General features: G+C 44.9%; 4 protein-coding genes across 5 annotated transcripts; 2 read left to right on the top strand and 2 right to left on the bottom strand.

The window, feature by feature from the left end:
- Window positions 1–1,628: 1,628 nt before the first annotated feature.
- On the bottom strand, window positions 1,629–10,132 carry LOC129581698 (uncharacterized). Of its 2 annotated transcripts, XM_055472909.1 has the most exons (11): window positions 9,939–10,132; window positions 9,490–9,617; window positions 9,257–9,319; window positions 8,983–9,106; window positions 6,064–8,420; window positions 4,325–4,531; window positions 4,091–4,214; window positions 2,708–3,957; window positions 2,507–2,590; window positions 2,257–2,328; window positions 1,629–2,195 (listed from the first exon to the last, which is right to left on the bottom strand). In XM_055472909.1, the coding sequence occupies exons 4-11, from the start codon at window positions 9,072–9,074 to the stop codon at window positions 1,843–1,845; spliced, it is 4,539 nt and encodes a 1,512-aa protein (XP_055328884.1). In that variant the 5' UTR covers window positions 9,075–9,106; window positions 9,257–9,319; window positions 9,490–9,617; window positions 9,939–10,132; the 3' UTR covers window positions 1,629–1,842. The 2 variants fall into 2 exon arrangements, with proteins under 2 accessions (XP_055328884.1, XP_055328885.1); XM_055472910.1 differs by having other exon boundaries at window positions 8,983–9,319; window positions 9,929–10,132.
- A 1,430-nt stretch (window positions 10,133–11,562) lies between these two features.
- LOC129582078 (uncharacterized) lies at window positions 11,563–12,294 on the top strand. The gene is made up of 2 exons (XM_055473483.1): window positions 11,563–11,870; window positions 11,935–12,294. The coding sequence occupies exons 1-2, from the start codon at window positions 11,744–11,746 to the stop codon at window positions 12,252–12,254; spliced, it is 447 nt and encodes a 148-aa protein (XP_055329458.1). The 5' UTR covers window positions 11,563–11,743; the 3' UTR covers window positions 12,255–12,294.
- Window positions 12,295–14,318: 2,024 nt separating this feature from the next.
- Window positions 14,319–19,039, bottom strand: LOC129581713 (uncharacterized). The gene is made up of 10 exons (XM_055472926.1): window positions 18,759–19,039; window positions 18,530–18,638; window positions 17,981–18,367; window positions 17,585–17,815; window positions 17,003–17,391; window positions 16,516–16,799; window positions 16,319–16,446; window positions 15,251–15,603; window positions 14,832–14,956; window positions 14,319–14,758 (listed from the first exon to the last, which is right to left on the bottom strand). The coding sequence occupies exons 5-10, from the start codon at window positions 17,213–17,215 to the stop codon at window positions 14,608–14,610; spliced, it is 1,254 nt and encodes a 417-aa protein (XP_055328901.1). The 5' UTR covers window positions 17,216–17,391; window positions 17,585–17,815; window positions 17,981–18,367; window positions 18,530–18,638; window positions 18,759–19,039; the 3' UTR covers window positions 14,319–14,607.
- Window positions 19,040–22,199: 3,160 nt separating this feature from the next.
- Window positions 22,200–24,289, top strand: LOC129581712 (uncharacterized). The gene is made up of 5 exons (XM_055472925.1): window positions 22,200–22,428; window positions 22,539–22,659; window positions 23,013–23,129; window positions 23,432–23,661; window positions 23,728–24,289. The coding sequence occupies exons 1-5, from the start codon at window positions 22,200–22,202 to the stop codon at window positions 23,958–23,960; spliced, it is 930 nt and encodes a 309-aa protein (XP_055328900.1). The 3' UTR covers window positions 23,961–24,289.
- The last annotated feature ends 13 nt before the right edge of the window (window positions 24,290–24,302 follow it).

Below are 24,302 nucleotides of genomic sequence, written 5' to 3'. Positions count from 1 at the left end.
CCAGCATAAACTCATTTTGTGGAACTACTTGCTACCAAAACGGCTACGGGAGACCACGCCTGCGAAAATGGTAGCAAGTAGCAAGTAGTCAGGTTCGATAAACTGCCTCTTGGATACAGTACTGTCTTGCATACTTGCCAGTTGCCACCGTAGCTGTCTTGCAATTCGCAGCAGTCAGTCAAACACAAAATGGCCAAAGAAAAAAAATACAACCTTTATTGCGATTTCATCCCTATCCAGGCGTGCATGCCTGCCATTACTTACATAACGAGGAACCTATAGCCGCACAAAAGAACAGGACAATGTATTATTCCCTATAAAACTATAACTCATCAATTTCCTTATGTAGTTGTCTTTACTTACATGCGTTTAGTCTCCCGGCATTAAAACCCAAAACCTCCGATGTACAGTTAAGCTTAGAAAAAAAAATATTAAACAAAATTTTGATTAAGTTTTCCAAAGAAAATGGAGTAAAAGGGAAAGCATGGAGAGACTAAACTTTAAAGGAAATTGTCCTGTTCTTTCTGCAACTTTACATAGCTTAATATCCTATATCGCAATAAGGTAAATTGTAACGGAACATCATGTCATAACAACAACCATCGGGGACACAGAACTGAGGAAAATAACAGCATCATTGACGATCGTGCTGAGATCGACCGGCAAGCAAGAACGACTAACGTGCACTGACAGTAAACAAGTCATTCGGGCGTGGTACACTCCAGTCTTTATTTGATTTGTTTAAGAAAATAACATAAGAGCAAGTCAGAGAAATAATTTTTAAATTTTTAAACATTATTTCTCTGACTTGCTCTTATGTTATTTTCTTAAACAAATCAAATAACATGAACTAACAATTTCCAACGACATTAGTCAAAGCCACTAGGATAGACCAAGCCAAGAAACGAGATAAGATCAGGAACGCCTACTCCGCTGAACTAGCATACGAGTCTACGAAGAAACGGTTGAAAAAAGTCGTATGTAAACTATAACAATTCATGCATGCAAGATATCCAAAATTTTGTAACGGCAGCCCTCAGTAGTATAACGTGTTTGAATTTTTGGTACCTTGACCGCATCCAACATCTTAACTTACAAATTTTTATCAATTTCTGACTCAAATTTTAATTCATTGCGATGTGTACGCGCATGACCTCGATTTAAAAAGACAATACCACGGAATGAATGGGATGGATAGAATGTTTCCCGAATCATGCGGTATCACTATCTAGGTTCATTTCTAATTTTTTTTAAAAGGTTGCATCGGTTTCGCTACATTGTTTTAATTGTATCACTCTTGCAGTAAACGCATCCATCTAACTTGCGTCAGACTAACGCATCCATCTAACTTGGAATTACTTACTGAATAAATTACACAAACTATCGAAGGACGCTGGTCTGCCAATAAAGTCCAAAACGGTAAAGTGTTTAACGGCAGTCTGTTATGCAGCGGTTAAAGCCAACGGTAAAGGTAATTTCAAATGGCTTTTTGGGAAGGCTAATTTGTACGGCAAGGTTTTCGCGGCGGCAAAGGTAATTTTGAAAAAGGCAAAGTGAAAAGGCAAAGGTAAACCTGGCCGACCCGTATTTGCTAACCAAACTAACCATTTAATCTTGCAGACCGACAACTTGCTGACGACTCTGTGCTGGCTGACAAACTTTTACCCGCGATTTTTGCTACGACAAATCGATGAAAGACAAAATTTTGAACGAATATCTGCTACACACGAACAATTACTGATGGCATTCTTTTGACAGTACACACACCATCTCGCAGTTAGGCAACACTGAACGCATGTTAAAGTTACAGAATGTTCCCGTAAATGTTCTTGCCCAAACCTTCTACCGCTCACTCTTATTATCACTTTCGGGCACATCGCTGGTTAACGGTTGCAGTTCGGTGCCTGCCGTTGTCACTGAACCAGCGTCAGATACTTCTTCCACATCACCGCTAAAGGGATGGGTCAGGTCGATAGACGACATAGAGATCTCCACACGTTCTACAACCGCCACGCTTGTCGACAACAGTTGACCGCTTTCAAGAGTTGGCCTCTGTGCGGCACGGCGATTTCGGCGACGAATACCACGCCAAACAACATAAATGAAAGATATTACGCCGAGTCCGACAACGCCGCCAATGCAACCGTAAACCCACCCACGGGATTGGTCATGACTGTGTATCTTGGCAGCGGCTTCTGCAGACCACAGACGAACTGTAAACGCAAATACATCGGCTACTTGGGATTAAAATCTTACCGTTAACCGGGCTGGGTGACACTGGAATAACACCGGGGATCGTGACTTGTATTGATCTAGCCAACCCTTTCACTGCAATAGGCATTGTATAGGTGTTTCGTACCTGGACTTAAGAAACTAACGGAACACTTATGCAGACGCACGAATGGAACGGATGCAAATTGCACACGAAAATAGAAAGATTCTCTGGGGATTAATGCTTAAAACACAGTGATGTACATTACATTTTGCGCCTAAAATAGCAATGTACCAGCAATGAGTGGGTGGTCTGCATCGGCACTGCTGCATAGATCGCGGTCATAGGAAGATGTTGCTGGGATGGTTCTAGGTTCGCCTACATAAATATAGCCTGTCAAGGTGCACCCAGGTGGTACTCTACAAATTGGCTTGTTCTGTGGCTTGCAAAGAGAAACTGAAAAACCAATAATAATCGCTAGTAGCCATTACTTACACAGCGGCTCGTTAACGGAGTACTCGAGCTGCGTAAAGTTGATTGCAGCGTCTGTATCATTCAACAGGTCGGCCAGACAATCAACGGGATAGAACAAATCACTCCTCCTGAACGGTCCACTACCCAGGGCGCCCTCAACGTACATTATCTCGCCTGCTTCAACTTCTTCCCGCAGCGCCTTGTTGGTTTTTCTCCATCGTCGAAAGTCAGCAAAATCACAGCTGCAATGCAGCCTGTGTAAGTACTCCAACTGTTGCGAGCGGGTAACATTAAAAAGCAAACAGGTCGGATTAAGAAGATCAAACTCCAGGCTCAGTACTTCGAGACTCGACAGCGTGCTAAACGTCTCAGGCTCGAGTGTGCGAAGAGTGCTGCTAACGAACGTCAAGACTTGCAACCGCTGGAGGCCGTAGAAATCCGCTTTCCTTATTACCAAACCGTAGCACAGTTGTAGCGCAATGTCCATAACACTAACGAGCCCGAACACCGACAGCACCGACGTAAAACGGCAGTCTCGGCAGCGAATAAACATTGCCACCACTATCTGTCTACGAATGGGTTGGAAGGCGTCGGGCGCTGCATACCTTTCCCGGCTGTCCAGTAAATGCAGTCGGATTGCACGCAGTGGAATTTTCGCCACGGTGACGGCCGCTTGGTTCCAGTCCTCGACGGTTGTGTTTGAGCCGCATACAAGCTGTATCGTTTTCCAAGCCAAGCAGTTTTCCATATCGCCAACGTTACATTTCAACGTGGATAATGCATTACACATGGGCTGAGTAAGATTGTCTTTACCAAATTCGGGAAGCGGCTCGGCAACCGACAGTTGGCTTCTCTGCCTGCTACAGTTGTAAGCTGAGTATAGCTTTACTATGTCCTTAGCGCTCAATGATCGCCGCTGGCCCATTTTTATTCCTTTTCCTTTCTTTGGTGCAGCTTTGGGAAAAAAAACAGGTAGATCTGGGTTCTCAGGACTAGCGAGGTCAAAAACGCCGTAGTGCATAATCGATTCCAGGTCGTATTCTGTGCCGTAACTCGCCATTTGCGGCAGCTTGCGAAAAAAGATACTGGTAGGTGGTAGCTGCGTGCGATTAAAATAGATGCGCAAATAGCCATCACGATCGGCTCGATGGTGTTCGTGGAACAGTCCCAGTGCGTGGAGAACCAAATGCTGGATGGCTCCGCGGAAGATACACACTTCCGCCAGTGTGATGTTCTGCTGACCACCTTGTTTGCCTACGCTTGATTGACATCTGCAAACAACATCAATATTTAATCAGAAAGTAAAGCTTATTCTGAAAACGGAGAAGTCCATGGAATCAGAACGGTTTCTAAGTATTCCGAATACTGAGATTACAGGAAACAGAAACCAGTAATATGACCAACCTTTGTCCCTGCCAAAATGAGATATAGTCCTCTTCATACTTGCGGATTTTAAATTTTATGCACTGCGAAGTGGAGGACGAGATTGAAAGCAGTGCATCCTGGATAGCTTCGATGTCCTGAAGACCTTACCCAGGAAAAGCGACATCACGCATGGTTGAAGCGGAATAGAATTCAATATATCATAGTTAGATGAATTCTAAGCGTAATATCGTATTAGGCAAACGTTGCACATACTGAATGCTTCGCTAACGGAATAAGGGATGGCCGTGCCGCTGGTCGACCAGAACCTGCTATCCGGCAAGTTTCCAGATTCGGAAGCGGGGTTGCTACTAAGCTCCTGATCGTCGTAGTAGTATGTATTACCGGTTCCGTCGATTGCTTTTATAGTCAGCTCGGATCGTCGCTCGTTCAAAATTGGCTGATTGATACTTGAAATCCATTCTGCAGCAAAACAGCCCGAGTCGATCTATGCTAATCCGAATACACTAGAAAAACATGCAGTGAACTTCATGGGCATTTCATGCAACACGTACACGCGTTGTTGCAGTGTTAATACACCCTTCAACCTGTTTCATCTCTGCAGTTTTTGAATTCTTGAGGGTTGGCAACCTACTGATATGCTTGTCTTCTTACAGTATGTTTACAGCGCTGTCGCGCTTTTCAGCGATTAAATCAACGAAACGGTTACGGTACTTCTCACTCCCTCGTCTCCCAAACTGCGCATTTTACGCGTAGATCCACAGACAGTTTATTTGTTTGCGGAATGAGATACAGCCCTGCCGGAAATAAAATCTTCCGTTAAAACGAAGAAGTTCCGCTAGTGAGTCCCAAGAACATCGTTATGCACAGCTCGTTAGGGTCACACTAAGGGAATAATTCGTACAGCGCCTGCTCGTACAAGTTCGGGCCACTGCACTCACACACACTAAGTGACGTGCAGCGCAGCGCTGAGCTCACATGCAGTCTAACACGTAAAGGCAGGTCGAAGTTCCAACGTCTGCACCAGTACAGCTGATGTTCAGAGTAGGAGCGATAAACCTAACTCCTCACACTGCAAACATTCCACAAGTGAAGAACCTTCGCCTGGAATTCAACGTAGGAGCTCCTTTTATTCGTGATGATTTTCATTATTATGAAAGGTACATTTCAAGCTTTACGTAGTAAGAACTGTGCGATGGCGTCTTCTAAATGTCTGAATGGACAGGTAACTGGGACTACAACGACTCAACATACAGGAGCTCCTTGTAGCTGCTTTTCTTCAAACAGCGCCTCAAAGGTAAGTTGACTGCGTTTATCACTGTAATTTTGACTTTTTTGTTTTAGAAACAACCACAGTGTAGATGGTTTATGAGTCGATGCTGGTTTAAGGTGCTATTCCGTCAGCGGAGCTCCGCACAGGCTTGTCCAATCTGCGCCGTATTCCTTTACGGATGAAAAAATTTTAAAAAAAAACAGTCCACATAAACCACCAACACCAAATGGACAATTAAGTTAAAAAAGAAAACTGGGTCGCAACAAAAACTCCAACAAATTTTAATTGTTTTTATTAATAAACAATTTTGCAAGAACTGTTTGGCATTTGCTGCTTTTAAAATGCCGTGCCATTTGGCTATTAATTTCCCAATTGGTTAATATTGAGCCAATTAGCGTCTTTCTTATGATCACGCCTAGTGGTTTTGCGCAAATACGGTTAGACAGAGCGGATAGATGCTCGACAGGCCAATGCGAGAGCGGACATACTAACGTGCTCCGTTGATATGTGGAGTCATATCAACGCAACACGCTACGATCTCACTTTTTCCGGGAGGGCAGTATGCAGCTGCAGAGATATGAGATATAAACCTACGCACCGTATTGCATCCGGTCTAACAAAATCCCACCAGTTGCCGACCAAAACGATGTTTTCAACCGCTATGAATGGAGCTGAGGTCAACCCGCATCAGTTTGATTCAGTTGACCAGCCCTGCACTTACCTTTCGCAGAAGCAGCCTTTCCGCCGGCGCTCCGGTTGTGTACTTTGCAGTCGTGCCATTCGGATGGCGTTGTCGAGCAGTTTCCCGCCACACTTGACCCACAACTCGGCGCACTGACCGAATAATTTATCTGGATGTAAGTGTGATCTATGGCACCCCGAGGATTGTCCGCTTTGGCTTTACTGCAGTCGAAGGGTGCATACAGTTCCTCCTTTTTCCAGCAGTAGCGCTCCCGGTGGAATCCGATTGCATCATCCGTGTCGTATTCAAAGGCAACTATCGTCGTAGCGATGTTAGACATGCGATCTCCGCAGACATCGCGAACACTGAGATCCGAAATAACCATCTCATTTGGAAACAAGATGCTCATCGGATCGATGATACGCCGCTGTAGCCAGCTACGAAACTGTGAATACTGACAATCACAATGAAGTCTGCGGAGATACTGATAATAATTCGCCGAAAGATTGAGCCGGTCCTGCACCGTGTATTCCAGGGATAAAAGCTGTAGATTCGACAGAGCGGTGAACGTGAACTGTGAAACCCCGATGACCGTTGTCCTTTGAAACAGAAGAACACGTAGATCCACAAGGTCACTAAAATCCTCAGATTGCACAATAATCTCTGAACACGAAGCAATGGCCATATATAACAGATTAGCGAAGTCAAGATCCGATAGCTTTGCCGTGGGACGTTGATCGACGCAGTCGTGGAAGTGCAGTTTCAAGACCTGCGTCCTGATGGGGGCAAACGCACGATAGACGATGTATGGTCCGTCAGCCAAGATTAAGTAGATCGGCCGTAACAGCGGCTTAGCCAGAGCAAACGCAACCTCTTGCGCATCCCTCACTTTGGTGTCACCGGTACAGCCAACATACAAAGTCCGTGTGGAACTACGGAACAACTCCTCACAGTACTCTACTATGGCCGTTTTCCTATCTTGGCGTGGAGCAAACCGAAAATCCCCCGGTTTGCATGACAACCCAAACTGCAGCCGACACTGGGCGGCGTCGATGGGTGCGGCGGAGAAAGTTCGCTTCCATTTCATACGGCTATATGATGCATTATGGGTACGTAATGGGCATTGTGGTTCGTGGATGGAAAATTCCCGCTGCGTAAAATCAATCACGCTGAAGTCAGATGGAAATGGTTGCAGCGCGCAGTCAATGGGAATGTATATATCGTTTCTGTTGAGCGTTATGCCGGGGGTAATGTGTGAGGTATTGGAATAATAGAAAATCAGTGAGTCTGCAGTTGGCAGCGTCAGCATATCGTTCTCGCGAAGCCATTTTCTCAGCCAGGCAAATTCACAGTCGCAGTGCATTCGCTGTAAATAGTCGCACCGACTACGTGCACGACGGTCGTCTTCGCTATCATTGTCCGAATAATCTAAACCTATTGTTCCGAAATTGTACAGCAAGTCTTTATGCCACGCCAGAATTCGCAGTTCTGGTAGGCTGGTAAAGGTCCCCTCTTCCAAATACACAATGGTCACCTCCATGAAAATTACGACCTTCAGCATGAGCATCAGTTGGAAGTCAGCCTTCTTGATACGGATGTCCATACAGTTACGCATAATAATTTGTTGGAGATTCACAAACGAGAATCTCCCGAATCTCTCCGTTGGATCACGAACGCGACAGTTCTGCATGATCAACGTCAGCACCTGTCTTTCCACGGGCGACAATGCTGCGACGGTAAACTGCTGTTCCAGTAACGCAACATTCACCGGTCGCAACGGTGCCGCAGCCATGGCCAGCGCCATGACCCGCAGATGCGCAGCATCCGCTTCTTCCTCGCACTCGATATTCAACGAGCTTTGACTGGTGCAGTTTTCCCTCGTCGTGGTGGAACTCTTACAGTACCGAGTAAACTGTAGCGCACACTGTGCGGCTTGCATCGGCAGTCCTGAGAATCCTGTCGACATTGGCTCCTGGTTGTCGGTTTCGTGCCCCTGCTCCACTTGACATCTGTAGGCATTACGCAGTTTTGCGGCATCGCGTACGCTCAGACCATCTCGTTGCCCCATACGATACACACCCTCGTGCCGGGGCACGATAACGGGACGATCGGTGGTTTTAGCAAAATCGTACGGCCCATAGTGCATTAGTGAGTCCAGATCGTACGCCGTCCCGAATGTGGGCATGTCGGGAATGATGCTATACTGGGATATATAGTTTTCCATGATCTCTTCGTCATTTATGATTACACTGGCGTTCCGATCAGGGCGACTATGCTCGTGATACAGACCCAGGGCGTGCAGGATCTCATGCTGCACTCTCCCGAGCTGAATACACTTGGCTGGATGGAGAAATACAGGCTGCCGGCCGCCGAGAACCCCCACGAAAGACGAACAACTGCAATTAAGGTTCGCTGTCGTATGTGATCGACTCCAGCGAAACGGTAATATCGCGAATAAAGTCAGTAATATCGCGAATAAAGTCAAAACGCCTAGACTTTATACTGTCGCGACTGTCAGAAGTTAGGTCACAAAGCTTGTGCCACTGGCAGGCTAGAAGCAGCGTGTGCGTTGCCCGTTGACAACCACTGTGGTGAGTGTGGTCTAGCTTGTGACCGTGGGCCGTGGCAACAGTGTTTGTCATGATCATAAGCAAAGAAAATACTAGCTGCACTTGAATATGACGCTGTACACGATAATGCCACCCCATGGCCACACGGGATAGCAGAAGCAAGACACCGACTACTATGCTAATTCATAAATGCCTTTAGTTAAATATATCCTTGTTTCATAAGACCTTGTTTCATTCGTTTTGTACAGCAATTAAGAAACGAAATGGCTGCACATTCCGACAATCGCGGCGCAAAGACATTTCCGGACATAGCCCCGAACCGTAGCACTAACGTAAAAAATTCTATTTGAAGGTTAACAGATTACATCTGCTCCACTATACGGCTTACTTTTCGCCCGGTACAAAGTGTACGTAATTCGTTTGGTTCTTTCTCGGTGTAAATATCACACAGTGAAACGTTGTACGCTCGACTGCAGACATTGCTTGCTGGATGATAAAAACATCTTGGGAGGCTGAAAATATGCAGATACAGAAACCATGATATGTAAAAAGTAAAAACAAATGACGAAACGATGATATAAAAATGTAGCAAATTCTTGTAAACAATAATTGCTGAGCTCACTCCAATCCAGGTGCTCAAAACGTGCACGTGTTAGCCTCACCAAATAATTCACTTATACGATAAGGAACCTTCCCATTCGGCCATAAAACAAGCTGTCTGCGTCCTGTAAAATCAAATAGTTGTCTTACTTGATGCGGCATAATCCAGTGCAGCAAATACACAGGCCAGCGCCGACGACACAAACTTTCAAACATTAAAAAATTGTGCTTGACTTTAATATAACACCATAAGTCAAATAATTATATGCCCATAGACAGAGTATATGCAATATACCCGTTACGTTTTCCGGGCCGAGTCCGATGCAGCATCAGCAAACATTATGTCGGCTTCCAGCAATCCATGGGTATTTAAACTACTCAAATGGACCTTCATAATATCCGGGTCTATGCGATGTTGCCAGTCTGTAATCGGCACATCAAAACCTGACTAACGGCTAAGATTCTTTGCTAGCTTAGTGTTTCCTGGTTAGCCTGCGATGCATAACTCGCGCACTTAAACGGTTCCTGATTTACCGCATTACAACGTAGGCAACGACGTACCTTCCCACCCAAAATTTCTTTGCCCACCCAATACATATACAACACAGTTTCTGTGATAACTGGGTGATTTTCATTCTCATTTACAACTTACTCGTGTATGAACATTCGTTCTTATACAAGTTGCGAGCATATTACAATGCTATGTATATATAATTGGTAAATCAGTTTTATACCGTTTATTACCGTCGGGGAGCCCATCTTGACCATCTTCCAAGTCGTCGTGATAATCCCGGTCGTCCCAATATCCACTTATAGAGCGTAATGCGCTTATGTAAATAATCAGCTGGTACGAGAACATTTCCCGCAAAATCCAGAGTAACAGCATCACCGTGCTTTGCTGTCGAACTAAAAAAGGTACGTTAACCAAGACGGCCCATATATGTAATACCTCCTATCAGTTACCCATCAGCCAGATTTTATCTCTTTGCCTTCGATTTACTAACATTAAACACCGGTAAATCAAGCAGCTCAACAAGACGCTTTGCCCGAGGCTCCGCTTTGCCCGAGGCTCCGAGCAAGCCAGAGACATTCAGCATGCGTACAAAGCAGTGTGGGCGATACTCTCAACCATACTTTATGATATTTCTTCCCCATTCTCACTAAACAAATTTTTTCCGCCACTGAACGTAAGGAAGCGCCTTTTCCCAAGATTTCCTTTTCTTAAAATTTTGTTACCATTTCTTCACCACGCTGATGTTTGTATTGCTTCTAGCTAAGTTGTTGGCCAGGCAAGTGAAGCAACAAAATTAATAGCGGCAGGGAATATGCCAGTTCACAATGCTCTCGCATGAATGCACATCGCTTAACATATTATGTAAAGGTCACTGATTTTATTTTGTATCAAAATCGTGGCAGCTCGCGTGTAATCCACCATCGGGTGGAGGTGTCAGGAATTTAATTGAAGAATTGGTGATTAACATAAATTTTAATAATGCGATGTTGGAGTGAAAATAATTTAATTTTTAATTGGGTATCTGCCGTCTTACGTGACGGCAAATCGATTTGCAAATTATGTGTGTCTTTTATTGAGTAAATTGTGAGCCGTACATTCGTGTGCCGTGTTCGTCTTTATGACCTTTCCTTCCTTGAGCAATACCACCAACTCAGAACAGTCGTATGTCTGGAGGGCCGCTCAACAGCAAACCTCGTTGAGCTCCCTTATTGTAGAGTGCTGCAGTATACTGCAATATAGCGCGCCAACTACTCTACTTATCCAGTAAATCTCGTAGAAAATATAAATGCTGCAGTACGTATGACTTTGTGTCGACATAGCATTTGGTCATTAGTTTTGACGATTATAACTGCGGTGTGCAGTTCGGTTGTCCAAAAAAATATTGACCAGGCCAGTATGAACCCCCGCGGCCGGTGTTCACTACACAGAGTTCACGTAGCGATTTCGCTGTCACTACGTGTAATTTAATCAAGCCAATCTACTGTCCACTCTTACCATAATACACATTACTCTCACATTATTCGAACGATTCCAGTTTCCCATGTGGTTTTCATTTCGTCGCATAGAGGATGCCTTGTACACTACATTCCTCAATGCTTCCTACGTTTATTTACCTTACCGACAATAAATAAAACTATAAAATTAAGTAAATGTTAAGGCATCACTTGTGCTGAACTGAATTTTAGCGAAGTCGCGCTAAGCCTAAAGCATCGTTGTTGAATATGTAATCGTCTCATCTTACAGACTTATCGCCAGGAGAGATCTCTTGTTATGTGCCGCTGTAATACGATTTATAGGCCAAATTTGTTGTCAGAAAACAGATCATAATAGGTATAGCTGAAACTTCTTGGAATCGACTGTATAGCCCAGACAAGGTGTAACTGGCTGTTCGCTGATTACTGGTTATTAGCTTATTAGTATTTGCTGTTGGTTCTATATAGTGTCGAACCCCAGTTATCATCGGCACCGTGATTTGGAGAACAAGTTTCTCCATTTTTGTCCAAATTTCCCGTGCAGTGTGTGCTCGTAGTCAGTCATGGGCGATCACTTGAGATTACGATTTATGCTGTTCTGCTTAGTTGCGGTCAATGTACAATGTGCGATGGAGGCCAGTAACAATATTACTACCACTTTACATGGAGAACTTCCGGATTCCGATCAATGTAAGTATAACAAGCCTCGCTTCCATGGCTGCAGCTTACCCTGAAAGCGCGTGTTGCGTATTAGTCGAAGGATTCGACAAACTGACCACCAGTCTGTGCGCCGACGCAAACACCGATAAATCGGCCAACGTATCTCATGTCAAGGATAAGCTACAGCGGCTGGTCGGTGCCAGATCCTACCTGAACCAGACGGACATTCCCGCCGATCAGCAAGACGTCTTATTTCTCGCGCAGTTCAACGGCTTGTTAGCGCTGCTGGAACACGTTGGTCTGCACAGTTTGTTGGCGTATGTAGTTAATCGCAACTTTTCCGTCTGTGATTGGGAACAGGCGCTTAATTACGCGTGGACGCCCAGCTTTGGTAAACTGCAACTTCATGTTTAGCAGTTTTCACAATTTTCGCAGCCATCGCGCATGATGCATGCCGTATATGATTGATCTCACATTTACTGTGTACAAATACAATTGTTCATGATCATAATAAAGCTCACTATGCATGTACTCTGTATGTAATTACAGAGGCGTATACAACCAGCTACAACGGCACTGTGCTGAGCTCGCCATACTCTGTACGTCCGCATTCTTTCCATCCTGAATTCTAACGAAACAGTTCTTCCCGCTAACCTCGAATTTCCTGATTCACGGTAATAAAACAGTGAGTTGTACATTAAAACAATATCGTATTCATTGTTAGCTGAAGTCATTGCGGAATGACGTTAACAGCGTACCAGCTACCAAAATATTTACATAGCATATAGGATACTGTGCATTGCAGGGATTTTAAAGTTTCATTATTAAAGTCCCTGAATGATGTCTAAAAACAGAATGATTTTTAGCATTACGTAATAGGAGCGTCCAGTTTTAACGAAAGTTTTCAGTATTTAATGAGACATTTTATTAAGACAAGCACTATTTATTGCATTGGAAAAGAAAATCCACAGAAGAATTGAGTTGCATAAGTTACTAGCAGATGCCTGTTAAAACATCGACATGTCCTTAATATCTGTAGTAGGATCTCGCTGCTACTCGGTGCGAATTAAGTCCTGAACTTGTTTGCGAGCGAACAGTCGGTTGCGCAGCGGGCCGCAGCCCAACGCTGCGATGCCACTTCGCATCAGCACCTGATCAGCATCAGTAGCACTCGAGCATATGAACTAATACATGCAGCCAGACAATTATTATGGTCTTTAAAGCAAGGTACGCGGTTTCACACAAATCTAGCTAACAAGTAAGAATCCGCTCAGTGTACGACGAGAAAGCGCTGACTGATAAAACGCAGTGCATCTCACGCACAAACAAGCAAATTGCTTGATAATTAGTTTCGGTTTATTGCAGAGTACAAGTAGTCCGCGTTATCTACATGGTTTGCTTAAACAGTTACACTAGTAAAGACTCCGAATCCGTAATAGCAGCGGAGGACGCGTTTAAGGTCACCCTGCCCGCGCAGCAGATAACGCAGCCCAGCATCAAACTGTTCAGGCGCCGATTGCAAGCTCCACGTGTGATTGTGTGGGACCTCCTGGCGATACCGGCCCACTTTGCAGCTGTCCCAGTTTCACAGGACATTCTTCGTACCGATCACTCGACGTGGTATAAATCTACAACAGCCTGCTCGGATTTTTTGAATAGCCGGAAAGAGGCGTTGTCGTGCACGACGCGAGCTGAAGACAGCGTGTCATTTAATGCGATAACAGCAACATACTTCCTTGTATCGAACCTCAATGGATCATATTCACAGTAAGGCGGTTGGCGACAACAATGTATCACAAATATTAACTACGACAGTTTGCCGGTAATGACACGCTAGTTTACCGTGTCGATTGTTTGTAGGAAGGAAATAAGCTACTACAGTTGTCTAACGTTTGTGGGCAACAAAATCTGGGTTGGATGGCTGCTGGATCAGAACGCTTCGGTACCCGGCGTCTACCGTCCGCCCGTCGGCGACCATCATCTTATCAAGCCGCAGCACTCATTCCATGTGTATACCTCGCAGCCCGTGCAACCACTGCTGTTCCCGCTTATTGAAAAACTATTCAGCGCACAGCTCGGACAAAGCCTAAGTACTGATTTCGATCGCACAATGTTAAATCGTATAACCGCTTTAATGTTGCAAGGTGACGGTCAGTCTGTGAGCGTGGTGCTGTGGAGACCCGATCGGGATGCCGAGAGAACGATCAACTTCATCGTGCACTTGCTGGTTAATGGCAAAGTCGTTGCTGAACTGGACGCTCGCCTATCGTATGCCGATGCGATCTACACAAGGCTGGAGAAAGCCTTCGGATCCGACGTAAAGTCGCCTGAACAACCGTTCTCTCCGGACTTTTACATTAGCCGACAGCCAGTCGTTTAGCATCAGACTTCGACAGAGAAGTCACATCAGTTCTACTTTATAAAGCCGTTTTTTGCCACTACAGTAATTAGTAGATTGAGTCAACACATAGTTAGGAGATGGTCAGCTTTAATTATGTACTCTCTTACGTAAATTGCGGTATTTACGTTTTTTCTTGCTTGCTCAACGAAAGCCATACAAATACAGGTTCAGTAATAATAAAACGAAAATCACTCGGCAAAGGCAGTACCCGCGATCAATGAGCGTTTTTCAGAGTTAAGGAAATATATGCCGGAGTGCGTCGGTAAATGATTGGAAAACCATGAGATGAATTTTAAACATTTTGCAAGTTCCAGTTGTCTGCGATTCAGTCACGATCAGTCGACCACAATAGCAAAAGAATCATAATCAGTAAAATGGCATTGTAGCAACCATGGCGCAGGCGTTGTATAAGTTATTGTTCAGGATTTTGTCATCCGGATAGCGCCAAAAATTCCACAGATTCCCGGTCTCCATCTCCCGGTAAGTCGCAGCAAATTCAAATTTCACTACCGGTTCCCTAAAAAACCCATGCCGGTGCTTTAACGTAATTTGTCTGCTCCTTCAAATAGCACAGCATGCGTAATTCGTACCCTTGCGCGGTCAGAAAGCCATCAGAACGTCCCGTTAACGCAATATTCAAGTCCAGCCCGTCCATGGATACCGGATTGGCTTCGGCGAACGCGTCCACTATCCCAGCCAAAACAGCATCCGTATCCTGCCACAAAAGCATAATTTTCATTACAATTTTAAAAGAAATACTCACATTTTTGCTGTCTTAATCTATACGATTAAGAGCTGGCTCGGTTGCATATTATATTCTATCAATTGCGCTCTATAAGGAGCGATTCTGCTGAATGCGTTTTCATAGCTCCCATACAAAGCGTATGCAGACTACAGGACTTTCTGCGTTGAAAAAGCGTTTCTAGCTCGTTTGCGAGTCATGCCATAATTTGAAACAGTGCTGCGGTGTTGTCATAAACTGTAATAATGTAAAGTTTCATGTTCGTACCAGTATCTCGGGAGCACCGTATCCCGCTTTGCGCATCAGGAACACCGAGAAGTTTGCAGGCAAAGGACATGCGGTGCTGGCCGCGACCGTTGCTTCCTGTCGGCAGCGCTCTAATAACTGTTGCTTGCCGTCGTCTGTTCTGGGTTTATTCTGGCTGAGTGTGAGGGCGTCGTTATTGTCGCTCGCGTGGTACATGGAATTCCTGGCAAATTTTAACCGACCCACTTCACGGTAAACCCAGTCGTTGCCCATGTCGGGACGCGGATCGACGATGCCACTTGAAAACAGCCGGTCGTTCTTGACGAAGAACTTGACGACGGTGCCGTTCAGATCGGGATCCCATATGATCACATCTAATGGCGAACAAGAAAAGTAAACTGCCGTACCGGTTAAGGGGACCACTAGCAGTAGAAAGCGGGTTTCAGAAAACGGGAATGGTTTGAAAACGATGGCCGGATACGTGTTTTCACAACTTTGAGTGAACGCAAAGAGGACGATATACACAATGGTGTGACGCGATCCTCTCTGGCCTGTGTCTAGACCGAGCTATTCATCAAACAAAGAAAAAACTTTGAAACTAAAAGCTGAATGAGAACGTTTCTTTGTTTATGATGTGATATACATCGGTGTGTGTGTTTTCTTCTAGAAAGCTTATATACCGAAACATACTGGTAGAAAAGTTCAAAATGTTCAAATTAAATGCAAAAAACACTTTCCGAAAAGTGTTTTTCGCAATTTTATGGACTGCATTCCGTTGTACAACATTGGAGTTTCGGTATATAATCTTTCTAGAAGAAAACACACACAACGATGTATATCACATCATAAACAAAGAAACTTTCTCATTCAGCTTTTAGTTTCAAAGTTTTTTCTTTGTTTGATGAATACTCGGTCTAGACTGGCAGAGGATCGCGTCACACCATTGTGTAGCTAAATCCCCTCTGTGTTCAGTCAAAGTCGCGAAAACACATATCTGGCCATCGTTTTCAAACCATTCCCGTTTTCCCAAACCCGCTTTCTGCTGCTGGTGATCCCCTTAATGCAGCGACAATTAGTTCGAATTTTCACCGGATTCATCGTATTTGTGGAATACACGCAGACGCTCTTTGATAGTCTCTTGTAACCGCGGCAGTAGCTGGACGTTGATGGGCTCGCTGCTGTACATCGTAAATGACATAAACGGATGATAAGATCGTCTGCAACAGCAACCGATTTAATATGACCTTTAGCAATACCAGCGTTTAATCACGGTACTAACAACGTACATTCTTGGAATTAAGGCTGATAGAGTTTGACGAATTTCATCGGTAGGAAATCTCCAGATGTTCCAGAATTTTCCCCGTGGCAGATTGACGTATGAAAAGGAGAATGTAAAGCGATACACTTGTGGCTCCTGATTTGACACGCCCTTACGAAAGACCGTGTGGGGAAACGTGGGCAACAGCCGTTCCCGTTTGGTCAGTTTTACTGAGAAAGATGCGTTGCCCACGGTCAGCGGATTGGCTTGGGCAAACGCCAAAGAAACGGCTCGCTGAACCGTGTCAGAGGACTAAAAATAAGCCAATTTTTGGACAACTTACAATGTTGAAGCAAAAATCTATTCGGCCCGCGGGTAAAAAAGTTCATACTGAAATCAATAAAAATTGCGCTAAAGGATCACATTTATGCGCATAAACAGTTGGCACCAAAATCAGTTTACATTTTTGGTCACTAATTACTATAAAGAAAGCTGGGAGGAAGAAACCTAAGTACCGGTGCTAGCTTCGGATCGCTGGTTTCTGTGACAGTCACGATGCTAAATGTCTCCTGCATTCGGCACGCGTCGATATACTGCAGTTTCTTCCCAGAGCGTTGCTGTTCGGCATCATCGGCATCACCAATGCATTCGCGCTCTAGCGTCCGATTTTGGACTATCGGCTGCCGGCTGATGTACAGTTCACGGGTGAACGGGTACTCCGGCCACATCACGCCGGATCCAAAGGCCTTCTCCAGTCGCTTGTAAATTGCGTCGGCGTATAACAGGCGTGCGTCCAGTTCAGCAACGACTTGCTGATTGGATTTCAACTGCACGAGGAAGGTTAGCTCGGTTCCAGTGTCCAGATCAGGATTCCATAGTATTACGTCCACAGTCTGACCGTACACTAACCCAAGTAAAAAGCCTGAATAAGAACAGCTACGAGGATTTATGATTTGCTGCTATGACGGAGCGAAGTGCTTCACTGAGACAACTGACAAAATGCGCCAGTACTGTATTACTCCTAACTGTTTTGTGATATTATTTTTGGTTAGTTGCAGTCGCGGCGAACAAGCGCTGATTCGTGACAATTACAGTACCTAAATTTTGTCTCAGTTTTTCGCTGAATAATTTCTGAATAATCGGCAACGTTTGGAAATGAACCGGTCGCGACGTATAAACACGGAACGAATGTTGCGGTTGCACAAGGTAATGGTCGCCGACGGGCGGACGATAGGCGCCAGGGACCGACGCATTCTGATCCAGCAGCCATCCGGCCCACACTTTATTGTTTGGCAAACGTTAAGCAGCTGAAGTAATTCGTCTCCTGCCTACACAAACACCGCGCGAATGAAGATGAGACCATGTCTTACTTTGGACGGTCATAGCCAATTACTATACTACTATACTTCGAAGTAGTAATTTCTCAAAATCCTCTAATAATCTTATGACAATTAATACAGACAATCGCAAGTAAGTTGTGCATTTATCCTCACTGCGTGTATGATCCGTTAACTTGGGACACCAGAAAATACGTCGCCACCGCACCAATCGATACCTCCACATCGTTCGGTGTCGTACACGATGCGTCGGTTCGGTTGGCGGATAAGTTCGCACAGCCCATGTAAGCCACCGTGTCGTTGGAACGTATAATGTCTTCTGACAGCGGGACACCGACCAAGTGCGCCGGTATCAGCAACTGGTCGTACACATGCAGGCCTTTATCGGCCAGTCGGCGCGTCAACACCTCGGCACTCGGCGCCGTTATGCGTTGCGCGGGCTGGTTGACCTTTGGAGCGTTCTGAGACGTGGTTTGTGAGTCGGACGCTGCGCTGGTCGCATTCGAGAGGAGAATCGTGTAGATAATGCGGGTAAGTTGAAACCTGCAATAATAAGCTCATACTGTAGCGGCAGTAGTGCCCCAAAACGGACACTTAATTTAATGTCGTTATGGTCTTTATCAGCCGTACGTAGATGGGGCCCTCGAGCTCAATAACATCTCACGAATCTTCATATACTTTGCTGATCGTAAGTCCTTTACTTACCGTGAAGCAGCACGCGCAAGGGGCAGCGTTTCGCTGGAATTAAGAAAGGAAAGAAACCGTATATGCGGTGCATCCTCTGCGGTTGCTACGGGGCTGCTCAGGTATGCTTCTGCAATTTATTTCACAGATGAGATTTAACATACATAATTATGTAGAAGCATATCGACTAATAGTGTGAACACAATCGCTGGTAGATTAACTCGAAAACGTTTAAGCTTTAAATGTGTACCAAAGCTAGGCGCCCAAGCATACGTGAGCGCCTCTTCCAGTTGGCTGATGGAGAAATTATTGGTTTGTACCACAAGACTATGCAGACCCATCCGCGCCGGTAGCGCCAGGAGACGATTGAACTGCCCGAGAAACCACACGTCCTTCTGATCGGCAGGGATGTCGGTCTGTGTCAGATAGAATTTATGACCGGTCATCCGCTGCAGACGAGCGACGACACCAGAGACCGCGGCCGAATCGTTGACGCTTGCATCGGAGCACAAAGTAGTTGTCAGTTGAAGGGGACCTAAGCGCAATTAAACTGCTGCCTTTTCGTGACTATTCGAACGTTAGAATCAGATGACTGTGTTGGTGCTTGCCTTGAAGGGAAGCTGGACGTTCCGGCGGGGAAGTGGTGGTAATTTGGTTGGTGATGCGTACGGCACAGTGCACATTAACTGCACCGGCCCACACTATCACCATCCATAATCCCCAGTGACCAATCATGATGCTCAAGTGGTGTGTTCAATAACGTTGCGAAATCTGAAACAAATTTTATTTGATTTGCGGTGATTCAGATACAAATGCAACACTTGCGTATTTCAACAAGTGTATGTATGTATCATGTATGTACTCACCTAGACGGTGGTATGAAGCACTGCACGTCTACTGTTCACTTCTTCCAAGTGATTTTCTTGCCTGCTGAACCTACACACATCTACACTTTGGTAATATTTTGCCTTAGTAACGCTTTCCCAAGGTAAATAACGATAGATGAGTTTGAAAGATAATTATAAGACGATCCAATCGCGTGTTCCATCGTCGTGCAATCTTTTGTAGATGTACAGTTTTGGTGGAACCAAGTTGCTGTAGTCTGTGTGGTAGTTTTCTTTAGATTGGTTATATAATGTCTGTAGCGATAATTCGCTACTTTTTAGGTGTCGAATCACGACAGCGGCTAAAAAAACCAATACCCTTTGGATTTGTCGCGAACAGACAATGACCTTAATATTAAAATATCCGGGGTTGCGGTTTTTAGCCAGTTCGTTTCCATAGCTAGACGCGCTACCAATCCGCTCTCATAAAACTGTTATGTAAATAAGATAAACAATTTTATTCTAAACTTTGCCGTTTCCTAAAATTAATTTAACAGATAATTTCATGTAATTAGCTATCGAGTGTTAGTCGAAGCCTCGGCATATCGTTCTGACGAAAATAGACGACAAAGAAACTTCACTTCACCGCAGTGTCTGCATCTTGCCTGGGACTGTCTTGTGGCAGCGAAGGGAACTGTGAACTTGCAGTTTGTTTCAACAGTTTGTACTATGCTACTGTACTTTTGCGGTGTCCGTTTTTCGTCAAGCTTTTCACAGCTCTTGCACAATCTGATTGTCTCATACAGCAAAACTTAAAGTATGTTTATGCACGGATTTTGTATAGTTCGGTGTGCATCGCTCATCCAAAGTGCCAACGCGGCATGGAGACTGATAATTTTATAAATTATACGCAGTAACCACTATTTACCAGTGCACCAACAGAAACAGAACCGCAGTGATAATAGCCTTATTGCGGGGTAATTTATTTATTGATTTAGCATGGTTGATTACAACTTCCACAACCTCATCTATGTACACTTGCAGCCGTAGCCGTAAGCGACTCTAAAGCAGGAAAACAGGCGCAGTTTCACTGAAGACAACTTTATGGTTTGTACGCAATCGGATCATCTTACTAGTGCATTTTTTATCGCCTCCAAACAATCTTGCATTACATTGCAAGGGGATCTTTTTGTCGGGCGAAATGCGGTCAAAGTATCAATGTTGATATGACTATACGATGATGCCGGTAGTTAGAAGCTGCCTTCCATGCGGAAGCGATATTTAAATGGTATATGCCGGTGAATAAATGACTTTCAGTATACGAGTAGTATTTGTATTTGTGTAGTGTCTGTACTACTTCTACTCTGTATGCACTTATACGCATAATCACCCACATCATGTTGACAGATTTTTAGTTGGCGTCCGTGAATTACCGACAAAATTTGTGTTATCCCTCGATCATGACCGGCCACCATGGAACATTGTTATTGGTACTGTGCCTAGCTGCACTGCGCGTACAATGTGCCGTAGAAATCACCAGTCAGGGCAACACGATACCCCAGCCGGGAGACCCGGTTCCCAGTCCAAGTAAGAAATTACGGAAGTTTTGTTCGGAAATTTTTGCGTCTACTACAGCCCTGCTACGCCAAGTTGGGACAGTTTTTCTCAAACATTCCCATGAATCAGCCGACACCAAATTAAAACTTACCAAATGTTCACATGATCCCTATGTTTGTCCAACATCTTTTGCATTTGAGGTTTTCATGCTGGAAGCTTGTTTCGAATTATAATGAGATTAAAACTAGAGCAGACTAGTTGGAAAATATGACTCGATCCATCGATCTTATTGGACACTTTCCCATTTAGAATTTATTGGATCTTATTGGACACTTTCCCATTTTTGTTTAAAAATTCTTTTGGTGTCTTAGTATAAATTTGGCAACTCTAAACTGTTCGCAATGCAGTATTCTTGCGAACTATTCTATATGCCAGTCGATTCCGGCCAGGTAGGAGTGACCTTTGCAGTCTGACTGCAGATGCCCGAAAACTGGAGGATGACTTCCCCTGCATCCTCGCCTTACAGTCGCAGGGTGTCGAATGTAAATTGTTTTGGTAAAATCTCGTTCAGGAAGTTTATAGTGTCAATTTAAGTCTCGCTATCCGCACAATAAGCCCGGGGTATTCCGTCCCATAGAGTCCAAACAGCAACTATATCGTTTTCTATCTGCAGCATGGTTGATATTTTGTTCCCCTTATTCGCACCAACCATCTTCCCCTCTGTGCAATAGATGTCAGTCAAAATATTAAATTTGAATGATGTTATCCCTGTGTCATCCTTGGAAAATATCAGTTCGAGAATACAACGCTATGTGTGCTAGGCAACCCAGTTCTCCCGATGATTGGTTATAACATAGCTGTCTATGGGAACGTCGCTTAATTTCGTACCGACCGCGAGCACTGGTTGAGCACAATTCTTTTGCCAACTTGCGATGGATACCTTTTGGGTCTCTCAATAAATTTCAAAAAAGTCCACGAGAAAATATCGATCGGTGAATTTTTTAAAGGGGAAGTTATAAGAGCTCTAAAACAGATCACCACCCCGCCCCCTAAATAACCGCTTGGCTCGCCACTGGCAGACCCGAACTTGATGGTTTTAACAGTTCTGAATTTGTAATAAAAAGTTACACTAGTAATGTTAAAGGATACAAGTAAAACGATGAATACAAATATTTTATAATTTATTTTGTGCAACTGTCCCAACTTGGCGTAGCAGGGCTGTATAAAGGCAATTTTTTGTATCAGTCGCAGGTTCCAAGTAGCTCACAACCAGCTTGTGCGCCGATCCCAACCTTGACGAATCCGCCAACATGTCCCGTGTACTGGATATGCTGCAGAAGATGACCGGTGCCAGATTCTACCTGGAGCAGGCCGATATTCCAGCCGATCAGCAGTACGTTTGGTCTCTCATGGATTTCGGACGTCTGCTGGGGCTATCGGCGCATAGTGGTCTGCACAGTCTCGTCGTCATGACGGACAACATTATGAACGTCAGCCAACTGGAAGATGCGCTGACGTACGCCTGGACTCCCAGCTTTGGTATAGCGCGATGTCTTACTACACTTTTACGTGATTGTGGTACTAAGTCGTGTTCGATTTTGTGTTCATAATCTGCGTGTAAAACTCACTGTAAACTATTGTCATCACAGAAGCCCATAAAACAACCGCCACGACAACGATTGTGCCGCGCATACGTATTCTTTCTCTCCTGAACTCCAACGAAACCTTGCTGACGGATGTACCCCCGCAAATCTCGGAAACTACTTCATTGTAAATGCACTAAGTACAATCATCACAATCAGCTTGACCTGCGATTTGGTTGCTGCATGGCTTTTACCAGTGTATTAAAACGCTCGGAACCGACGAAATTCGCTTTGCTTGACTACCTTCATTATTACAGAGCGCAGGCAGCCCGTTTTATTTACACGATTCTTCTCTTCAATGAAAGAAGAACCTCGAATTCAGTAGCGCCATCGTCAAATGGGCCAAAGGTCAACCAGGCCTCGAAGCGTATCGAGCCGCCCAGTATGGAACTGTTGAAGCGCCGACTGGCTGAGCAAGGCGTGCACGTATACGACAAGCTGCTGATACCCGCGCACTTTGCAGCTGTCCCACTGTCTCAGGACGTTCTGCGTGCCAACTCCTCGGCATGCGTCTCAAACGCCCGCCGACGGGGCCATCGCCATTAACGGGGTGATCACGTATTTTCTCGTATCGCACCAAAACGGATCATACACAGAGTAAGCATGTGCCATAGTTTAAAAAATCTTTTTTGTCTTGCCGTTTGCTAGACCAATAGCCCAGCCGGTTAAAATTGACGCAGAGAATAAATCTATTTGTAAAAACCGATTTTTTCGCCACACATGTTGCACTGACTCTCCCACGCTCACGCTTTGCACATAATGAGCAGAGAATCACTTGGTTGCGCTTCAATCAGCGATAGGTGGCGAAACAGATTATCGTGCTAAGTTCAGTGGCGGTAATGAATGCAGTATTTTTGGGACGATGCAATATGATGCTCAATGTGCTGAATTCTGTGTAGACAGGAGATCAGTTACTTCAGTTGTCTTACGTTTGCGGGGAACAAAGCATGGACCGGATGGCTACTGGATCAGAATGCGCCGGTACCCGGTGTCTACCGTCCCCCCGTCGGCGACCATTACCTTATCCAGCCCGAGCATTCGTTCCGCATGTACACGTCACAACCCGTCCATCTCCAGCAGTTTCCACGTGTTCAGCAACTGCTGGCGCAACAACTGGGGCAAGATCTAAGTATGTTAGCTGACCAGTATGATGAGAAATATTTGGCATTAAACGTGGAATCGTTATTATTGCCAGAGGGCGGTCAGTCCGTGGACGTCGTGCTCTGGAACCCAGATAAAACCGGGAAAGCAATTAGCTTCATGGTGCGGTTACTGACCAATGGTCAGGTCGTGGCTGAACTGGACGCCCGTCTGTCGTACGCCGACGCGATCTACACGCGATTGGAGAAGGCCTACTGGTCGGGAGCGGTGGTGTCGGAACTACCGTTTGAGTTTGGCTTTTACATTAGCCGGCATCCCATCTTCTGAAATTTGGATTCCACAGGAGACAGTTGCGCGTTAAGCTGCAGCTGACTCAAAGCGGCGGTGTCCGGCGATGACGATCACGCACTAATTTTGTTTAGCAAAACTACAGACTACTGCGCATTTATAAAAGTAAAGAATTACTTGAAAATATAATGAAAAGAACAGAAGTTTGATAAATGTTTACAAGTTATGGATACTACCAGCTGTTATCGGTTCCATGCCGTCATCACTGTCACTTTGGTAACGGGAAAATGGTTAAGATGACGATTAGCGAAACCGTAGTCCACTATTATGACGATTAGCGAAACAGCGAAACTGTAACTGACGATCTTTTTTAGAGAAACT

Source organism: Paramacrobiotus metropolitanus, unplaced genomic scaffold (genome assembly GCF_019649055.1).
Source record: "Paramacrobiotus metropolitanus isolate TYO unplaced genomic scaffold, Prichtersi_v1.0 Parri_scaffold0000006, whole genome shotgun sequence".
NCBI lineage: Eukaryota > Metazoa > Tardigrada > Eutardigrada > Parachela > Macrobiotidae > Paramacrobiotus > Paramacrobiotus metropolitanus.
The sequence above is the reverse complement of the archived record's forward strand: the minus strand, read 5'-3'. Positions and strand labels throughout refer to the sequence as shown.

Coding starts and splice junctions, on each gene's coding strand:
- LOC129581712 (XM_055472925.1), top strand. CDS start 22,200: ATGTCCCGTGTACTGGATATGCTGCAGAAGATGACCGGTGCCAGATTC. Junction 22,429..22,538: donor CGCCTGGACTCCCAGCTTTG/GTATAGCGCGAT, acceptor TTGTCATCACAG/AAGCCCATAAAACAACCGCC. Junction 23,130..23,431: donor CAAAACGGATCATACACAGA/GTAAGCATGTGC, acceptor AATTCTGTGTAG/ACAGGAGATCAGTTACTTCA.
- LOC129581713 (XM_055472926.1), bottom strand. CDS start 17,215: ATGTGGCCGGAGTACCCGTTCACCCGTGAACTGTACATCAGCCGGCAG. Junction 16,800..17,002: donor GCGATCCGAAGCTAGCACCG/GTACTTAGGTTT, acceptor GCTTATTTTTAG/TCCTCTGACACGGTTCAGCG. Junction 15,604..16,318: donor CCACAAATACGATGAATCCG/GTGAAAATTCGA, acceptor GTTCGCCATTAG/ATGTGATCATATGGGATCCC.
- LOC129582078 (XM_055473483.1), top strand. CDS start 11,744: ATGGGCGATCACTTGAGATTACGATTTATGCTGTTCTGCTTAGTTGCG. Junction 11,871..11,934: donor ACTTCCGGATTCCGATCAAT/GTAAGTATAACA, acceptor GTTGCGTATTAG/TCGAAGGATTCGACAAACTG.
- LOC129581698 (XM_055472910.1), bottom strand. CDS start 9,074: ATGTCTGCAGTCGAGCGTACAACGTTTCACTGTGTGATATTTACACCG. Junction 3,958..4,090: donor TCATTTTGGCAGGGACAAAG/GTTGGTCATATT, acceptor TGTTGTTTGCAG/ATGTCAATCAAGCGTAGGCA. Junction 2,196..2,256: donor GTCACCCAGCCCGGTTAACG/GTAAGATTTTAA, acceptor TGTGGTCTGCAG/AAGCCGCTGCCAAGATACAC.